General features: G+C 36.3%; 1 protein-coding gene across 1 annotated transcript; it reads left to right on the top strand.

Annotated features, from left to right (window-relative positions):
* Positions 1–1,955: 1,955 nt before the first annotated feature.
* LOC120632478 lies at positions 1,956–8,337 on the top strand. Its single transcript, XM_039902262.1, has 4 exons — positions 1,956–2,099; positions 3,201–3,361; positions 4,254–4,358; positions 8,223–8,337. The coding sequence occupies exons 1-4, from the start codon at positions 1,956–1,958 to the stop codon at positions 8,335–8,337; spliced, it is 525 nt and encodes a 174-aa protein (XP_039758196.1).
* Positions 8,338–14,713: the final 6,376 nt, after the last annotated feature.

Below are 14,713 nucleotides of genomic sequence, written 5' to 3'. Positions count from 1 at the left end.
GAAATAAATGTGTTTTAACACATTCTTTAAAGTTTTGGTAGGTCCAAAATTAACTTAGGAATCATATTATAAAAGCGTATACTCAATCCCACAAATGACTTCTGCACCGAAGATATCCAGAAGATATGCAGATATCACGAAGTGTTTTGTAAGATTATCATTATCGGATGTCAGCAGCTCGTCTTTAAGTTCGAGATTATTTTGACAGCCGACTAGCGCAGTGGGCAGCGGCGACCCTGCTTTCTGAGTCCAAGGCCGTGGATTCGATTCCCACAACTGGAAAATTTTTGTGTGATGAACATGAATGTTTTTAAGTGTCTGGGTGTTTATCAGTATATTATAAGTATTTACGTGTATTATATGTATAAAGATATCCATCAGCTATCTTAGTACCCATAACACAAGCTATGCTTATTTTGGGGCTAGATCGCGATGTGTGTGTTGTCGTATTATATTTGTATTTATTATTGAATATAATGTCAAAAACATTATATCCCATGTGCTGACGGCAAATTAGAATACAATTGTCAGCCCTCCTTCACGCGAGTGTCTTAAGAGGTGACTGAGGAAATATACCGAAGAACGGGCAGCAGCTAACCAACGAAACTGTCCAGCGTGGTAACTATTGGCAAACCTTCCTTGGAGAGAGGCCTTTAAGACTTTAGTCCAGCAGTAGACTTTTATGAGCTATTGAGGACTGCTCAAAATGACTGATGAAGCTTCATCATCAGCATTATCATACCATTACCGGCCCACTACAGGTCACGGGTCTTCTCCTACTATGAGAAGGGGTTAAGGCCGTACTCCACCACGCTGTCCCCGTGCGGATTAGTGCACATACTAATACTGTTTTTAAAATCTTTATATATATATTTCTTGTGTGCGTGTGTATGTCAATGAACTCCTCCGTGAACTGAATTTTTTGGTATGCGTTTAGGTGGCACTCTGGATGGTTAAGATCCACAAAACAGGCCGACAGATGGCGCTGGGGTCCGCTAGTATAGTCAGTTCCTATCTTTACATATTGTAAACATGCTTATCATGCCGCATCTGTCTTGTCTGTCTGGGCGCAACTGAGAAACATATGAATTTTCATACGGTTTTAGTGTATATTTTATAGTGGTTTTTTGTAAATTGGCTGAAATATAATTATGTTTATTAAATATGTCATACCGACTTGGAGCTTTACTGGTGTACACCGCCATAATGATTGATGATAAAAATAATGTAGGTACTAAATGTTTAAAGTAATCTTTATTATATACAAAAAGTACGCTAAAGTATATGTCTAACTTTTATGTTTAAGTCACAATAACCACTTTTTGTTATAATCTGACAATGAAAACACGGGTACAAACGAAAGATGGTGACATTCCTAGCATGATATTAATACGTAAATGTTTATTAATTAAGATTGATTTATGTACCTGCAAATTCCCTTTTGAGTTATACAAATTGGACCTATCCAAGTGTTTAGAAGTTACGACGGGTATAGAAATGCTAAAAGCAGGAAGAATGCCGCGAATCTCCCGGACGCGTATAATAAAGTTCGGAAATAAAACTGAACCCGGTGGCGCTGCAATTAAGTTGTAGATTTTTTTAAGATATTGAAACCGGTAATAACCGATTTGTTGCAGACGAAGTTGCGCTTGTGAGCTAGTAAAACATAAGTTTAAGTTACTACTTAGTTTAAATCAAACACAATAAAACTTAATTTACACCTGGTACTACATGGTAATAGTGCCAGTAGTACAAATGTTTTTAGATCAATCTACAGTAACCGTGTGGCGTTAAAAAAAACAAAAAATAAAACTTTTATTCTTTTTAAATAATAACAGTTGAGTATTTCAATAAAAAACACTTTTTATTTTTTCTGTGTTCTAATAAAATTAGTTTTTGTTTCGGTACTTTTATTTAAGTGAATGCGTTCTGTATGAAAGTGTTTTAGCACAACGATGAACCGCACGTATCAAGTTATATTAGTGTGTTATATTTGTTTTATTGCTGCAATGTTTCTTGATTTTGGTGAAGCGAACGAAACAAATAAAGTTAATAGACAAAGAAGATATTTAAGTTTCAAAAATATATCAAGATTTTTCGTAAGTAGCCATGGGAATCATGTTTAATGAAGTGGCGATAGCCTAGTCGGCAAGAGTCCGGTTTTTATTTCCAGTGGACCGAGTTCGAGTTATGTGCGTTAAAATACAAATTCAAATATGCTTTATTCATGAAGACCTTATTACAGGCACTTATGAAGCGTTCATACATTTAACATGTTACACTAATGTAAGTGATGGTGATGACTGCATTCGTTAACTTAGAACTAAAACTAGGAGGGTTCTAACCGTGCGCTAGTCTTAGAAGAGCCCACAAAAAACTTAGCCAGATTTTTTTTTGTTACCACCATCTCATAGTCTAGTTAATGTTGAGCTATAAAGTAAGAGCCATTTATACCTAAGCTTTTTTATGACATAAGTAATGCTTAATATTATAGCAGGATTTTTCTATTAGCTTACCTTTTATATTAACTTTGAAATTATTGAGAGATATCTCAAGGATTTCATCTGGTGACTTTTTATAAAAATATATACAATTACCCTTAAACGAATTACTGATTTTATGCAGCCTAGTTTATTTTTACTTCTAATATCAATATAGTTACAGTCCACTTTCTTTTTTAAAATTTGTTATATTTCTATGTACGTTTTTAAGTTAAACATTTTAATATTGCTTTCTTTGAGTTTGAAATAAAACATCGTAAGGAAACTTGCATGCCGCTCATAAATCAATTTGCACACGTCCAGCGTTGTGGGCTATGGCCTGAAACCCTTGTAATTCCGAGCGGACACTTGTGCTCTGTACTTTGCCATTAATGAGCTGATGATGATGATGATGATACACATTTTGTGCATGGATTTTCAATAACTTCTCGTCGTTTTAAGCGAGGGCCAGCGTTTAAATTTGCGTCCTGCGTGTAAATGATTGACAAATGATTTTCACAACAAACTTTGCTTGAACGCGTTCTTATTATCATTGGTCATTAACCACGCTTTAAGTCGAAAGATGCTCAAAGCTTGGCCTACTTTGAGGGATCTCTACAATTCATTGCAAAAGAAAAGTTTGCCTTCAATTAAACATAAATATGACGCTTTTGTATATCTAAAAAATCGATTTTAATTATTATAAAATAAACTTTGCAGATCCGGTTAAACTTCAAAGCGAACATGGTGCCATTTACCCAGATCTTTGCCCAAGCTTTGGGTTTCCGCATGAACTGGGATGACCCTCCTGACTCCTTCCGTCCTTACAGACACCTCAGTCGAAGAGCTGTTTATGACAATTTAGAGATACTGTTGAACAGGTAAGTTTATTTTCTTTTTTTCCATCATCATCCTTGCTTTGTTTCCATCATCGACCTATTATTTTCAAATAATTGCACAAAAGCTCTTATAGCAGAAAGGTTTTTGGAGCATACACCATACACCCATCATCATCATCATATCAACCCATTTACATTAGAGCACGGGTCTCCTCCCATAGTGAGAAGGGTGTAGACCTTAGTCTACCACTCTGGCCTAGTGCGGATTGGTAGACTTCACAGGCAGATTTACTTCACCGTTAAAAGAAGTGATATTTTAACAGCGTTAAAACGAAACTCGAACTCGGCCTCCCGAAATTAAAGAAGTCTTAATAAGGGTCTTAAGAAGATGGGTTTGAAAATAACCATCTCCGTTTTATTTTCAAACCCATCACCACGCTCCAATGTGATTTGGCGGGCTTTAACGATTCTTATTACAATATGTAAGTGATAGTAACCGAAACCGACGATTTAACATGCTTTCCGACCCAAATGCATCCAAGGCCAAATGCACAGTGATCCATAGTTGACCATACTAACAGTCAAGTTACAAAAAAAAACCAAGAAAGAGTCGTGTGATTGGTCCCACGAACAACGCAAACGTGAACGCTGCTAAGAACGCAGTTATGACGCCGCGTTATTGTTTTCACTTTATAAGTTGCTGACTATTGCCCTGGTTCTTCATCAGCGTTTATTATGGTTTTTGCCAAATCCCGTGAAAACCGTTTAGGATTGTCCTGGGATGAAAGTAACATATGTTACTCTCCGTCTGTTCAACTAACTCAATGCCAAATACTAAGTTGATTGTTTACTTAGTTAGAACGTGGAGGAAGGACAAACAAACAAAAGCACTTTCACATTTATAATATGAAGTAAGATCCAAATTTTTTTACAGGAATGGGTTGGACGGCTTTCAGTGCGTTCGCCGAGCTATATGTGATTTAGAAGAAATAAGTGAACCAAAATCTATCTCGTTCAAAATCCTGAAAATGATCTTTAGGTAACTTATTACATTTATTAATAATGCTCTATGCTACTATCATTATTCTTAGCCAATAAGTACCCCACTATTGCGAATCTTCTTTCAGCATTAGAGGGGAATTTAGTGCAGTGATTCAACAAGATTGATAACCTCTCTGGTGCAGTAGTTGTTTTATGTGGTTTTAAGTTGGTGGTCGCGGGACGATCTTCGTCAGGGGCAAACTTTCTGGTCTTGCCTGATGGGGGGCTTCCGCCGTGGCTACTTACCACCCTTATAAGAAAGACGTTGCCGCAAAGCGATTTAGCATTCCGGTACGTCGACGTGTAAAAACGATTAGGGTTTAGTATGGCATACTTTTATGGAATGATATTATGTTTGCACTGGTATTTTTGCTACGTATGACGTCTGTAGATATAAATGGAGATGTATAATGTCAAACAGAATCTCACCCGACTGTAGTCGAGAGCCGACCTTATCCCTAATTGGCTTCCATGCGTCAACATACCGACGGTACTTAGTGGTATTTACAGACGCTGTCATCCCCAGACACGTTCAGACACATTCAGGCACGCGTTTGTACATTCCCAATGTGAAGCCAAAATACATACTAGCTGTTGCCCGCGACTTCGTCTGCATTTGATTTTGTTTGTGATGTGGCATTAAATTAAGTTGTAGATCTTGAGGTATCGCTAAGCCTTAAATGAGGGGTTTGCTGCTGTCTGCTGAGGAGTTCTGTCCTCTGTCCCAACCACAGTTTGGGCAAAATTAAACACATATTATTACCACTATAGTACAAAAATAATTATTTAAATCGGTTATAATTTGTCTGAGTTATGGTGTAAAATCGTCAAACACTCATCCCCTCTCCCAAAGGAACCGAGCTTAATGTCGGGATAAAAAGTATCCTATATTACTTCTTACACTTCCAAGAATATGTGTACAAAGTTTTATGAGGATCGGTTAAGTAGTTTTTGCGTGAAAGCGTAACAAAAAAACTTACATTCACATGTATAAAATGAGTAGGGTAGGGATAGGGATTATTGGATTGCATTGTATGGCTACTACTAAAAGTAAAGGAGAGCTCGTCCGGGAAAGTACTACTGCCATGCTTATTTCTGCAGCATTATTTTTATTATATTTATATTATTTATTTGCACACAAATTCAGAAGAAGAATTAAAAAAACACATAGACCGAAGCAGTATACAAAACGCGGCCTTATCGCTTAGTAGCGATCTCTTTCAGGCAACCTTAGGATAAGGATAACAAAAGAATAACAGACTGACTAAGACAAATACTAATAAAATAATACATAATATAATAAATATTAAATATAGTTATTGCAATGCTGCCAAACGAAGTTTTTGTATTGTAAGCATAAGTGACGTTTGACAGCAATGATCGCGAGATTAGACTCGTAATCACCCTGCCGCGGTCGGTGTGAAAGGCGTGGTTGCCAGTTTAATTACAGGCGCTAGAGGTTTAATGCCTTTGCCTTAAATTGATCAAGCACGGGTAGGACGTGTTTCTGGCACGCTCGTGAAGTACTGATCTGTTATATGTTTATAGGCAACGGTTTACCGTCAATAATTACTATAAGGACCAAAGTGTGCTGTGTGTAGAAATGAATTGAGCTTTATAAAGTCAAACAGAATATGACCCAGGTTAACTGGGAAGCCGTTCTTATCCCTAATTGGCGACCATGTGATAACATACCTTAACGCTACTTAACAGTACCCACAGACACATACAGATACACGCGCTGCCACAGACAAAATAATCCCAGAGTGCAAGAACGTGTTATTTAGCTAGATGGTATTATTTTTATATAACATATTACATATGTATGGAATAATATTGTTTCGATTGCATTGCTACTATGGAGGGTAGAGGTAAGGAGAGTCATCTTATATGGGAGAAAAGTTGAAAAAGTGTCCAGTGTATGCGCTAAATAACAGTTCAAAAATCCTCCACAATGGCGCTGGTGGATGCACAGGGTATGGTATGAATGTAGCAATCGTAGATGAATTGAAGTATGCCGAGTTAAAAAATTTAATGTCATTATCGACTAAAGTAGTTAATTATTGAGGATTTCAACAACTTACGTTGTACAAAATATTGTGGTAAATATAACCTTACTTCCTTGTATCTCCATACTTCCTTGTTTATTTTTCAAGCCTAATCTAACAAAATTTATATTTGGCGCTTATTTTAAGAGTTACCCTGATGCAAATGTGGCGCCATCCTAATTTAATACATTTAGACGACACTTTTTCATATACACAGATGACTCTCCTTACCTCTACCCTCCATAATTGCTACATAATCATAAAAGAAGAGCTTTTTGTGATCTGTCACAAGCTCCTCCGAGGAAATACTACCGCCGTGCTTATTTCTGCCGCAAAGCAGCATTGTCCGTAAATTGTCACTACAAGAAAAAATTTGAATTTAGAATTTTTATGTCCAACAGAATATAACAGGTAGTGGAAAGCCGACCTTATCCCTAATTGGCTTCCATGCGGCAAAATACCTGAGCGGTAACGCTAACGGTACTTTGCCGATACTTAGATCTAACTTAGGTACTTCGGTTGCGATATAGTGGCTTGTAACATGTTGTGGTTAAGAGTAGTTCTACTGTAACACACCCTTAATTAATTCATACATGGAATCCTTCTGAACTTTATGTCTCCTTAGTATTTTGATTAGAAAGTTTAACTTTAGATCCGAAGGTTCCTATTATTGAAGATATTTATTTAGGTATTGAGTGTTCTGTCATTCGCAGTAAGCTCCAAAGAGTAAGGACAATTGCTTTGTCCACCCTCGTGGCACGTAATCGTATGAAACCACGAGTTCGCACTCTCAGCCCACACGTTTGACATTCACTTAAATTTTTGTAGTGCCCAATTTTAGCAGAAGACTCCAAAGAGTGAATGTGAAAAAGAATGTCGTAAGTGACAAAATAGTCGTCACACAAGGTTTAATTACTAACTTGTGATATGTTCTTACGTTACGTTACGTTAACGTTACGTTACCTGGCCGAGATCTCTATTAAGCGATAGACCGCCTTACGTATTCTTCGTGTTTCTTATTTCCTTGTATATAATCTTAATTTTAATGTGGTGTACAAATGTTCTTTCTCTTTGGTCATTCCTTCATCACTAAAGATCGTGGTCCTGGTGAGATCTCAACTTTGAGTTGGTAAATCGTCTCCATCGGCTTATGTTGGAGGCCATTTTGGCGAATTGACAGAAGCTGCACGAATTTGATTTTTTCAACTGGTCTGCCCATCTTGTTGGGTACCGGCCTCTAGATCTTTTGCCTTTCATGTTGCCCGGTACTATAATTTTGTCAAGGCTATCATTCCTCCACCGAGTTATGTGCCCGAAATAAAAAAGCCGATATATATAGAGTTATAGAGTCGAAATTCCAAATCCTTGTCTCCTATGAGAAAATGTCTTTAGAAATAAAAAAAAGAGGCAGTCAAGATTTTTCGACTGGTAAATTCAAATTCAAATTCATTTATTTCAAGTACTACTAATATAAGCACTTTTAAAATGTCAAATCTGTCTGTTTGTGCTCTACCACCGGTTCGGAAGGCAGATTCTACAGAAACTCAGCAGTTGCTCTTTTCACAAATCAACAATTTACATTTTACATTTTAACATTCATTTTTCTATCTTTAAAGCTGAACCGGGTGCTTTCAAGCAACCTTGTCATCAAGAAATTCATCAATATTAACCTCGCTGTAATAAATGTGTCTTAACTTATTCTTTAAACTTATGCATTGCTAAGTCCAAATAAGATATACTGCAAAGATTAAGACACAATCGATAATCATGGGATTGGGCTCCCTTTATTTATGTCTGCCTATTACTTTTTCCAGAAAGCATTCATCAGCAACGGATAAATGGCATAACTACACACAGGAAGACTGTCGGACATCAATCAACGCATGCCCCTTTTCGACGCTGGAAATATCCCCCTACACCGATATTTAGGGATAAAGGATAACATATTAATAAAGCAACTGTGTAAATACTCTTCCGTAAATCCTCAACAATCCCATACTTTTATTTCTAAGTTGTAATAATAATACGAAGCGGTGATAGCGCATTTGGTAGGAACTCGAATTGCACTTTCGGGGTGGCGAGTTCGAATCCCAGGTCGCATGTCTAACTTTTCTAAGTTATGTGCATTTTAAGCAATTAAAATATCACTTTGCTTCAACGGTGAAGGAAAACATCGTGGAGCTCACCAATCCGCACTAGGCCAGCGTGGTGGACTACGGCCTGAACCCCTTCTCTTTGTAGGAGGAGACCTATGCTCTGTAGTAGACCGGTAATCATTTTATGTGACAATGAAGAATATTAATAAAATGATAGTTTTTATTCGACCAAAGTAAAATTGTTTATTTTCCTAAATTACCCTGAACCTTTCAATTAGGATATCCCGTGACTTGGGGATCAGTGCCTTCCCATATGTGCATCAATATTAGAGAAAAAAGAGAAAGCAATAAAATTAAAACGAAAAAGTAAAGAATAACAATTTTGTTTGTTTGAATATTTAATTGCACTCACACATTTATTACAACTTTATATCTAATATCGATCCGAAAGTAAATATTATATAGATATTTGCCTTTGTTTATTGCTGCCGCTATACTAGATGGAATAATAAAAAAAAATGCTCCGATGATTCCAAGGGAGGTATATAATACAAAAGTAATAAAAATATAATACAAAATGGCTAACATGAAAAAGTTACTAATGAAGGCCTTACAGTCACTACTCGCCCTGAGCTAACGAGCCGCGTCTCGCTGTTTTATAATCAAATCATTTGTTGGATGTATGACTGACTATTCATACACTTTTTAATTTTTTCGTTCATACAATTTTGACATTTTTAATAAAACAACTCTTTGTATGAATAAAAAGTTTTAATGAAAACAAATTATTTTTATCCTTTGAAATTGTGACAAAAAAAACTTAATTTGTGTTTATTGATGTACACATTAATTAAGCTTTGGACAAATATACCAGCTGTTGCCCGCAAGGATATTTTCAAAAGGACTTCATTTTCTTTTAATGCATTAAGTTAGTGCTTGGAATAAGTTCAATAATTAATTTTAACAATATAATCTAATAACACTGGCGCTAATTTGTCTGATCTTACACACCTTTATTTTTATTATGGAGAACTCTCAGTCATGCAGGTTACCTCACGATGTTTTCCTGTGCCTCATGTGCCAGTAACTACACCGGCAAATACGCTTTTTAGACCAGAACATAATATGCTGCTTACTGGTAGAAATAAGCATGGCGGAAGTACCTACCTTCTGATACTACTACTACTTGAAATCGTTCCCATTGTTCTGAAAGTAGCAAACCAACTAATTAATATATCCTGAACTGTGTTTACGCCTTCGGCCTTATCGCTACATAGCGAACTTCGGAAGAGATCGCTATGTAGCGATAAGGCCGCCTAATTGTAAACATTGTGTAAACTAGTTATTTATAATTTTTCTGTATTTTAATGTGGTGTACAATAAAAGTGTAATCATTCTATTATTCACAATCAAACATACGCAATTTCGCATTTAAATTACAAATTAGTATGGATTTAGCCAATGTTTAGAATGAATTTAATATAATGGATTAAAATCGATTTAATATTCAATCGGGAGCGAGAGTACCTACTGAACTGATTTGCACCAAAGTAAATAGGATACTGGCACCGATTGTTTATGTTTCGCTTGATAAAATTAAAGTGGCATACGAGTACCTAACTAATCGGAGGGTTATTATGCAACGTTTTAAAGAATAGATTAGAATAGAAAAAATTGCAACAAAACACTAAAGGAAAAGACACAAAGTAATACACTTAGTGCTAGAGTGCAAAGGCGGTCTTATCACTAATAGTGATCTTTTAAGGCAACCCGAGCGTACGAAGCCGATATCAAGGTGAAAAGTGGATTGTGCATAAAGAATAAAATAAAAAGAAAATAAAATAAACTTACATTAACATACATACTATATTTACTTACAAACTACAAACTAAAGAACCGATCTATATACATTTTTTGTCTTATCTGCGACCTGTGTTTAATAATGTGAGAGGTTTCACAGATATATTTTATGTAAAGAAAAAAACTTTTACTTGAGGTGTATGCCCAAGTAAAAGGTTATTTCTAAAAAAAACAGCTTTTTTAAATAATGCACTGCCTAATGTCTTCTTTCAGAATGGATAGGTTTAAGCTGTAGTCCACCACGCTGGCCCAGTGCGGATTGGTAAACTTCACACGCCTTTTAAAACAGGCGTGCAGGTTTCCTCACTATGTTTTTCCATGAGATTTTTAATCACTTACGCACATAACTTAGAATAATAGCTGGGACTCGAACTCGGTCCCCAAAAAGTGAAGTCGAACTCCTACCACTGGGCTATCCGCTATACCAACGGAGTTTTACTGTGATCAAAAATAGTAACATATGCTATTTTTGATCACAGTAAAACCCGCAATATACCCGTACGAAGAATGCGGGCTATACCTAGCGAAATAATAATTATATGTTAGTCGACCATAACTATTAGGAGCGCATAACCAGGTTATATGAAAATAGTGACTAAATCCACCAATAATAGCGGTATTTGGTGGACGCTATCACGAGCCGCATCCCTGGGGTGCGAGTGTACAATCAGCGCGGGATTAACTGATTTCAATGCTATCGGAATTTATTAGAGAACATCCATTTTGTGGTATTGTCATTAGTTAGTTGGCTAAAGTACTGGATTACTGGCCTATAACTCTATTCCCAATTTGGCAATTTGTTTATCGGTGGTTTAGTAATCACGTATTTTAAGGTAAGCGTGGTGACAGGAGCTTCGTCTATGACAGGCTATTCTTATATTTATAGTTAAAGACGTTTCTATTTTTATCAGAAGGAATTGTCGGTTTTTGACGACCGATTGGCTCAGTTTGCAGCGACCCTGCTTTCTGATTCCAAGGCCGTGGGTTCGATTCCCACAACTGAAAAATGTTTTTGTGATTAGCATAAAGTTTTTCAGTGGCTGGGTGTTTTTCTGTATATTATAAGTATTTATGTAAACAAAATGTGTATTCATAAAAATATTCATCAGTCATTTAAGTACCCATAACACAAGCTACGCTTACTTTGGGGCTAGATGAAGATGTGTTTATTGGCGTAGTATAAAAGAAAAAAAAATAAAGATTTCACTTAGTGACTATTATCTATCCACTGCTGGACTCAAGGCTTCTCCCAACGGGAGGGTATGCCTATAATCACCACGCTGGGCAGATGGGTAGTCGATCGCAGTAGATGCTAGTAAACAGAGGAGGCTTCTGCCTGCTCTCCGTTTTATTGCCTTTATCGCCTCGTACGACATCCGAGGAGGGGTGTTGACAACTGTATTCTGATCTTATCTTAAATTTTTTTTTTTTTGTTGTCAACTTAATAGTAAAACAATTTACGACAACTAGGTCACTCACCTCATCTCAAGCCACACAGAGTTTATTTGACAAGGTATAGATTAATGATTAATGATATTCATTTTAAAAACAATTTTTTTTTTTTTTTTATTATCTAAATTGTAATCACAAGTCAGTACACAACAGTTCGATAGCAAGTTTATGATTACAATTTGTACATAGATGACATACCAGATCCCTACCCCACGCAACATTCTCTCTGATAAAGTTATTTTAGGAGATCTTAATGAAAATCCCCATATCGACCCATTACCGACCCACTACAGGGCACGGATATCCTCCCATAATGAGAAGGGCCGTAGTCCACGCTGGCCCAGTGTGGTTTGTTGGACTCCACATACTTTTGAGATCATTTTGTAGAACTCTCAGGCATGCAGGTTTCCTCAGGATGTTTTCTTTCACCGTCGAAGCAAGTGATATTTTTAATTACTATAATAAGCACATAACTTAGAAAAGTTATAGAGCAAGAGCCCGTGAACCCAAGACCTACGTTATTTTATAAAAGCTAAAAGTTTGTCAGTGGCTAGCAACACAGGTAAGAACGATGTACCATTATGGAGTTTAGGTTATAGTGGCTTTGGCAGGTTAACGGTACTAAAGGTGTCTAAAATACCGATCTAATTACATCAAATAATAAAGTCCAATTTTTCGGTATTACCTTCATAAAATGCACGTATCGATTTATCTGATTATACCTGGCTACCCACACGTTACCCAAGGTACCCGGAAAAGAATAGGCAACATAACGTTTGCATATTCTATGGGCTTCATACTTTCGATTGGTATAGAATTTGTCTAATAATCAAACCGGGGAAAAGTTCAAAAAAATACATTTGTTTAATTATTAATTAATCATATCCTGGACTGAAATTTGTTTATATATTGCATATTAAATTAAATATAAAATACGTCTCATCAAATAGCCATCTCGGTGACGGTCGTTTAATATCGGGATCCTATACTATCAGAATATCATTAAAAAACACGGCATTTATTGCCAGACACTGAATATCGTGGCAACCCCTTGCCAGACACCGTTAATGTTCATGAAATTATAATTTCACTGACGTTATAGAAGTTGAGTCCTACCCACTGCGCTATCAACGCTTCCTTAATGATAAAATATACAAATATTTTTTATCCAGGTAATATTGAAGTACCTACATAGGTACAACAGCAGGGAGCAAAACACAATCACAAGTTCTTTTTTTTTTGTAGTGACATTAAACAATTTGACAGCTTATATCGTGGTTGCCTACTCAAGTTGAGTTTTTCTTTTCACTCCGCGCTTTTTAAGTAATTTCAATTCGCCTTATCTTTTTTTTTTGTATATTCTGTCATTGACCGACCTGATTAAATGACACACAATTGTAATACCAGAATTGGGCCAACGGGTTAGTGACCTTCTACTGCAACCAAGTCATAGATTGTAATATCCTTCGCAATACACTTGTTCCTTGTCGGTTTCAAATTTTCACTTGTATATTTATTTTTCAATTTCAAACCACATGAGCGTAAGTTAAATACTACTGAAATCCGTATATTTGGAAAGCGATTTCCCTAAATATCTCAGCTTCTAGCTTTAATATACCTAGAAATATCTGAGAGACCAATTTATACCCGATATACGGAGTCTTATCGATATTGGATGCATGTACAAGCCCTATAAAATTTTCTCCTCTAAGCATTGCATATACACCCCCATAAAACCTTCCATAGCGAGCCTTGCACCCATCATGTAGTGGATAAGCAGACTTAAGACAAGACATGGGAATTTGATTTTTGAAGCTATATTTCAAAAAATCAGATAATGAGAATAGGCTCGTGTCGAAAGAGGGTAATAAAACTACGTTAGGCTCGTCTAAGATGGTGGTGCTACTTTATAGTTTTAGCAAAGAGGAGAGCACTACGTTTTTTATTTTCTTATTATTATTTATCATGACATTGATTACTTTTTTTGAAATAAGAATTTGTGGGGAATTTTTGGCGCATTGAGTTCTTCAGTTGTTGTTGTTTGAGATCGAATCGATCAAGCTGACCAGCTTCGTGTCAAACTTGCCGCGTTTCTTACCTCAACATTCATCGGGTATTTTCGTAATATTATAAATAAATAAATATACTACGACACATTGCCACCTAGCCCCAAAGTAAGCGTAGCTTGTTTTATGGGTACTAAGACAGCTGTTGAATATTTTTATTAATATAATACACATAAATACTTATAATGTACATATAAACACCCAGACACTGAAAAACAATCATTTATGTCATATATTAAAATTGCGGAAGCGGTGATAGGCTAAAAGCTTGATTTCACTTTCGGGAGGCCGAGTTCGAATCCCAGCTCACACCTCTAACTTATTTAAGTTATGTGCGTTTTAAGTAATTCAAATATCACTTGCTTCAATGGTGAAGGGAAACATCGTGGGGAAACCTGCATGCCGGATAGGTATATTATAATGTTCTCAAAGGTGTGCAGAGTCCACCAACCCGTTCTGATGATGATGATATTCAAATGAATAACAATACACATAAAAATCGTTTCCAAAGAAGTATCTATGCCATAATAACTTATTACAACTTCAAGTGATTGTTCAAAATGGTTTGGTATAGATGTTATATTAAACCTCTAATCGTTTTTTATTCGGCATCGTACATCAGAACGTGTAGGTAGATAGGGTGGTAACTAGCCACCGTCCTCAACTAATAAATAACGTCCATAGCCCAATTTGTAACATAAATACTTTGTCGTGTCTAAAGTCTGCGCAAAGTTTCAGGAGTGCCGGAGCGTGACCGGGGTATGAGGCTCACTTAATTTACTGAAGTGATGTTCCATACAACAAAGTCTTTTACGAGTTTTTATGGCGAAT

Source organism: Pararge aegeria, chromosome 20 (genome assembly GCF_905163445.1).
Source record: "Pararge aegeria chromosome 20, ilParAegt1.1, whole genome shotgun sequence".
Classification (NCBI taxonomy): domain Eukaryota; kingdom Metazoa; phylum Arthropoda; class Insecta; order Lepidoptera; family Nymphalidae; genus Pararge; species Pararge aegeria.
Note: the sequence above shows the minus strand (reverse complement) of the source record. Positions and strands in the feature narration are given on the sequence as shown.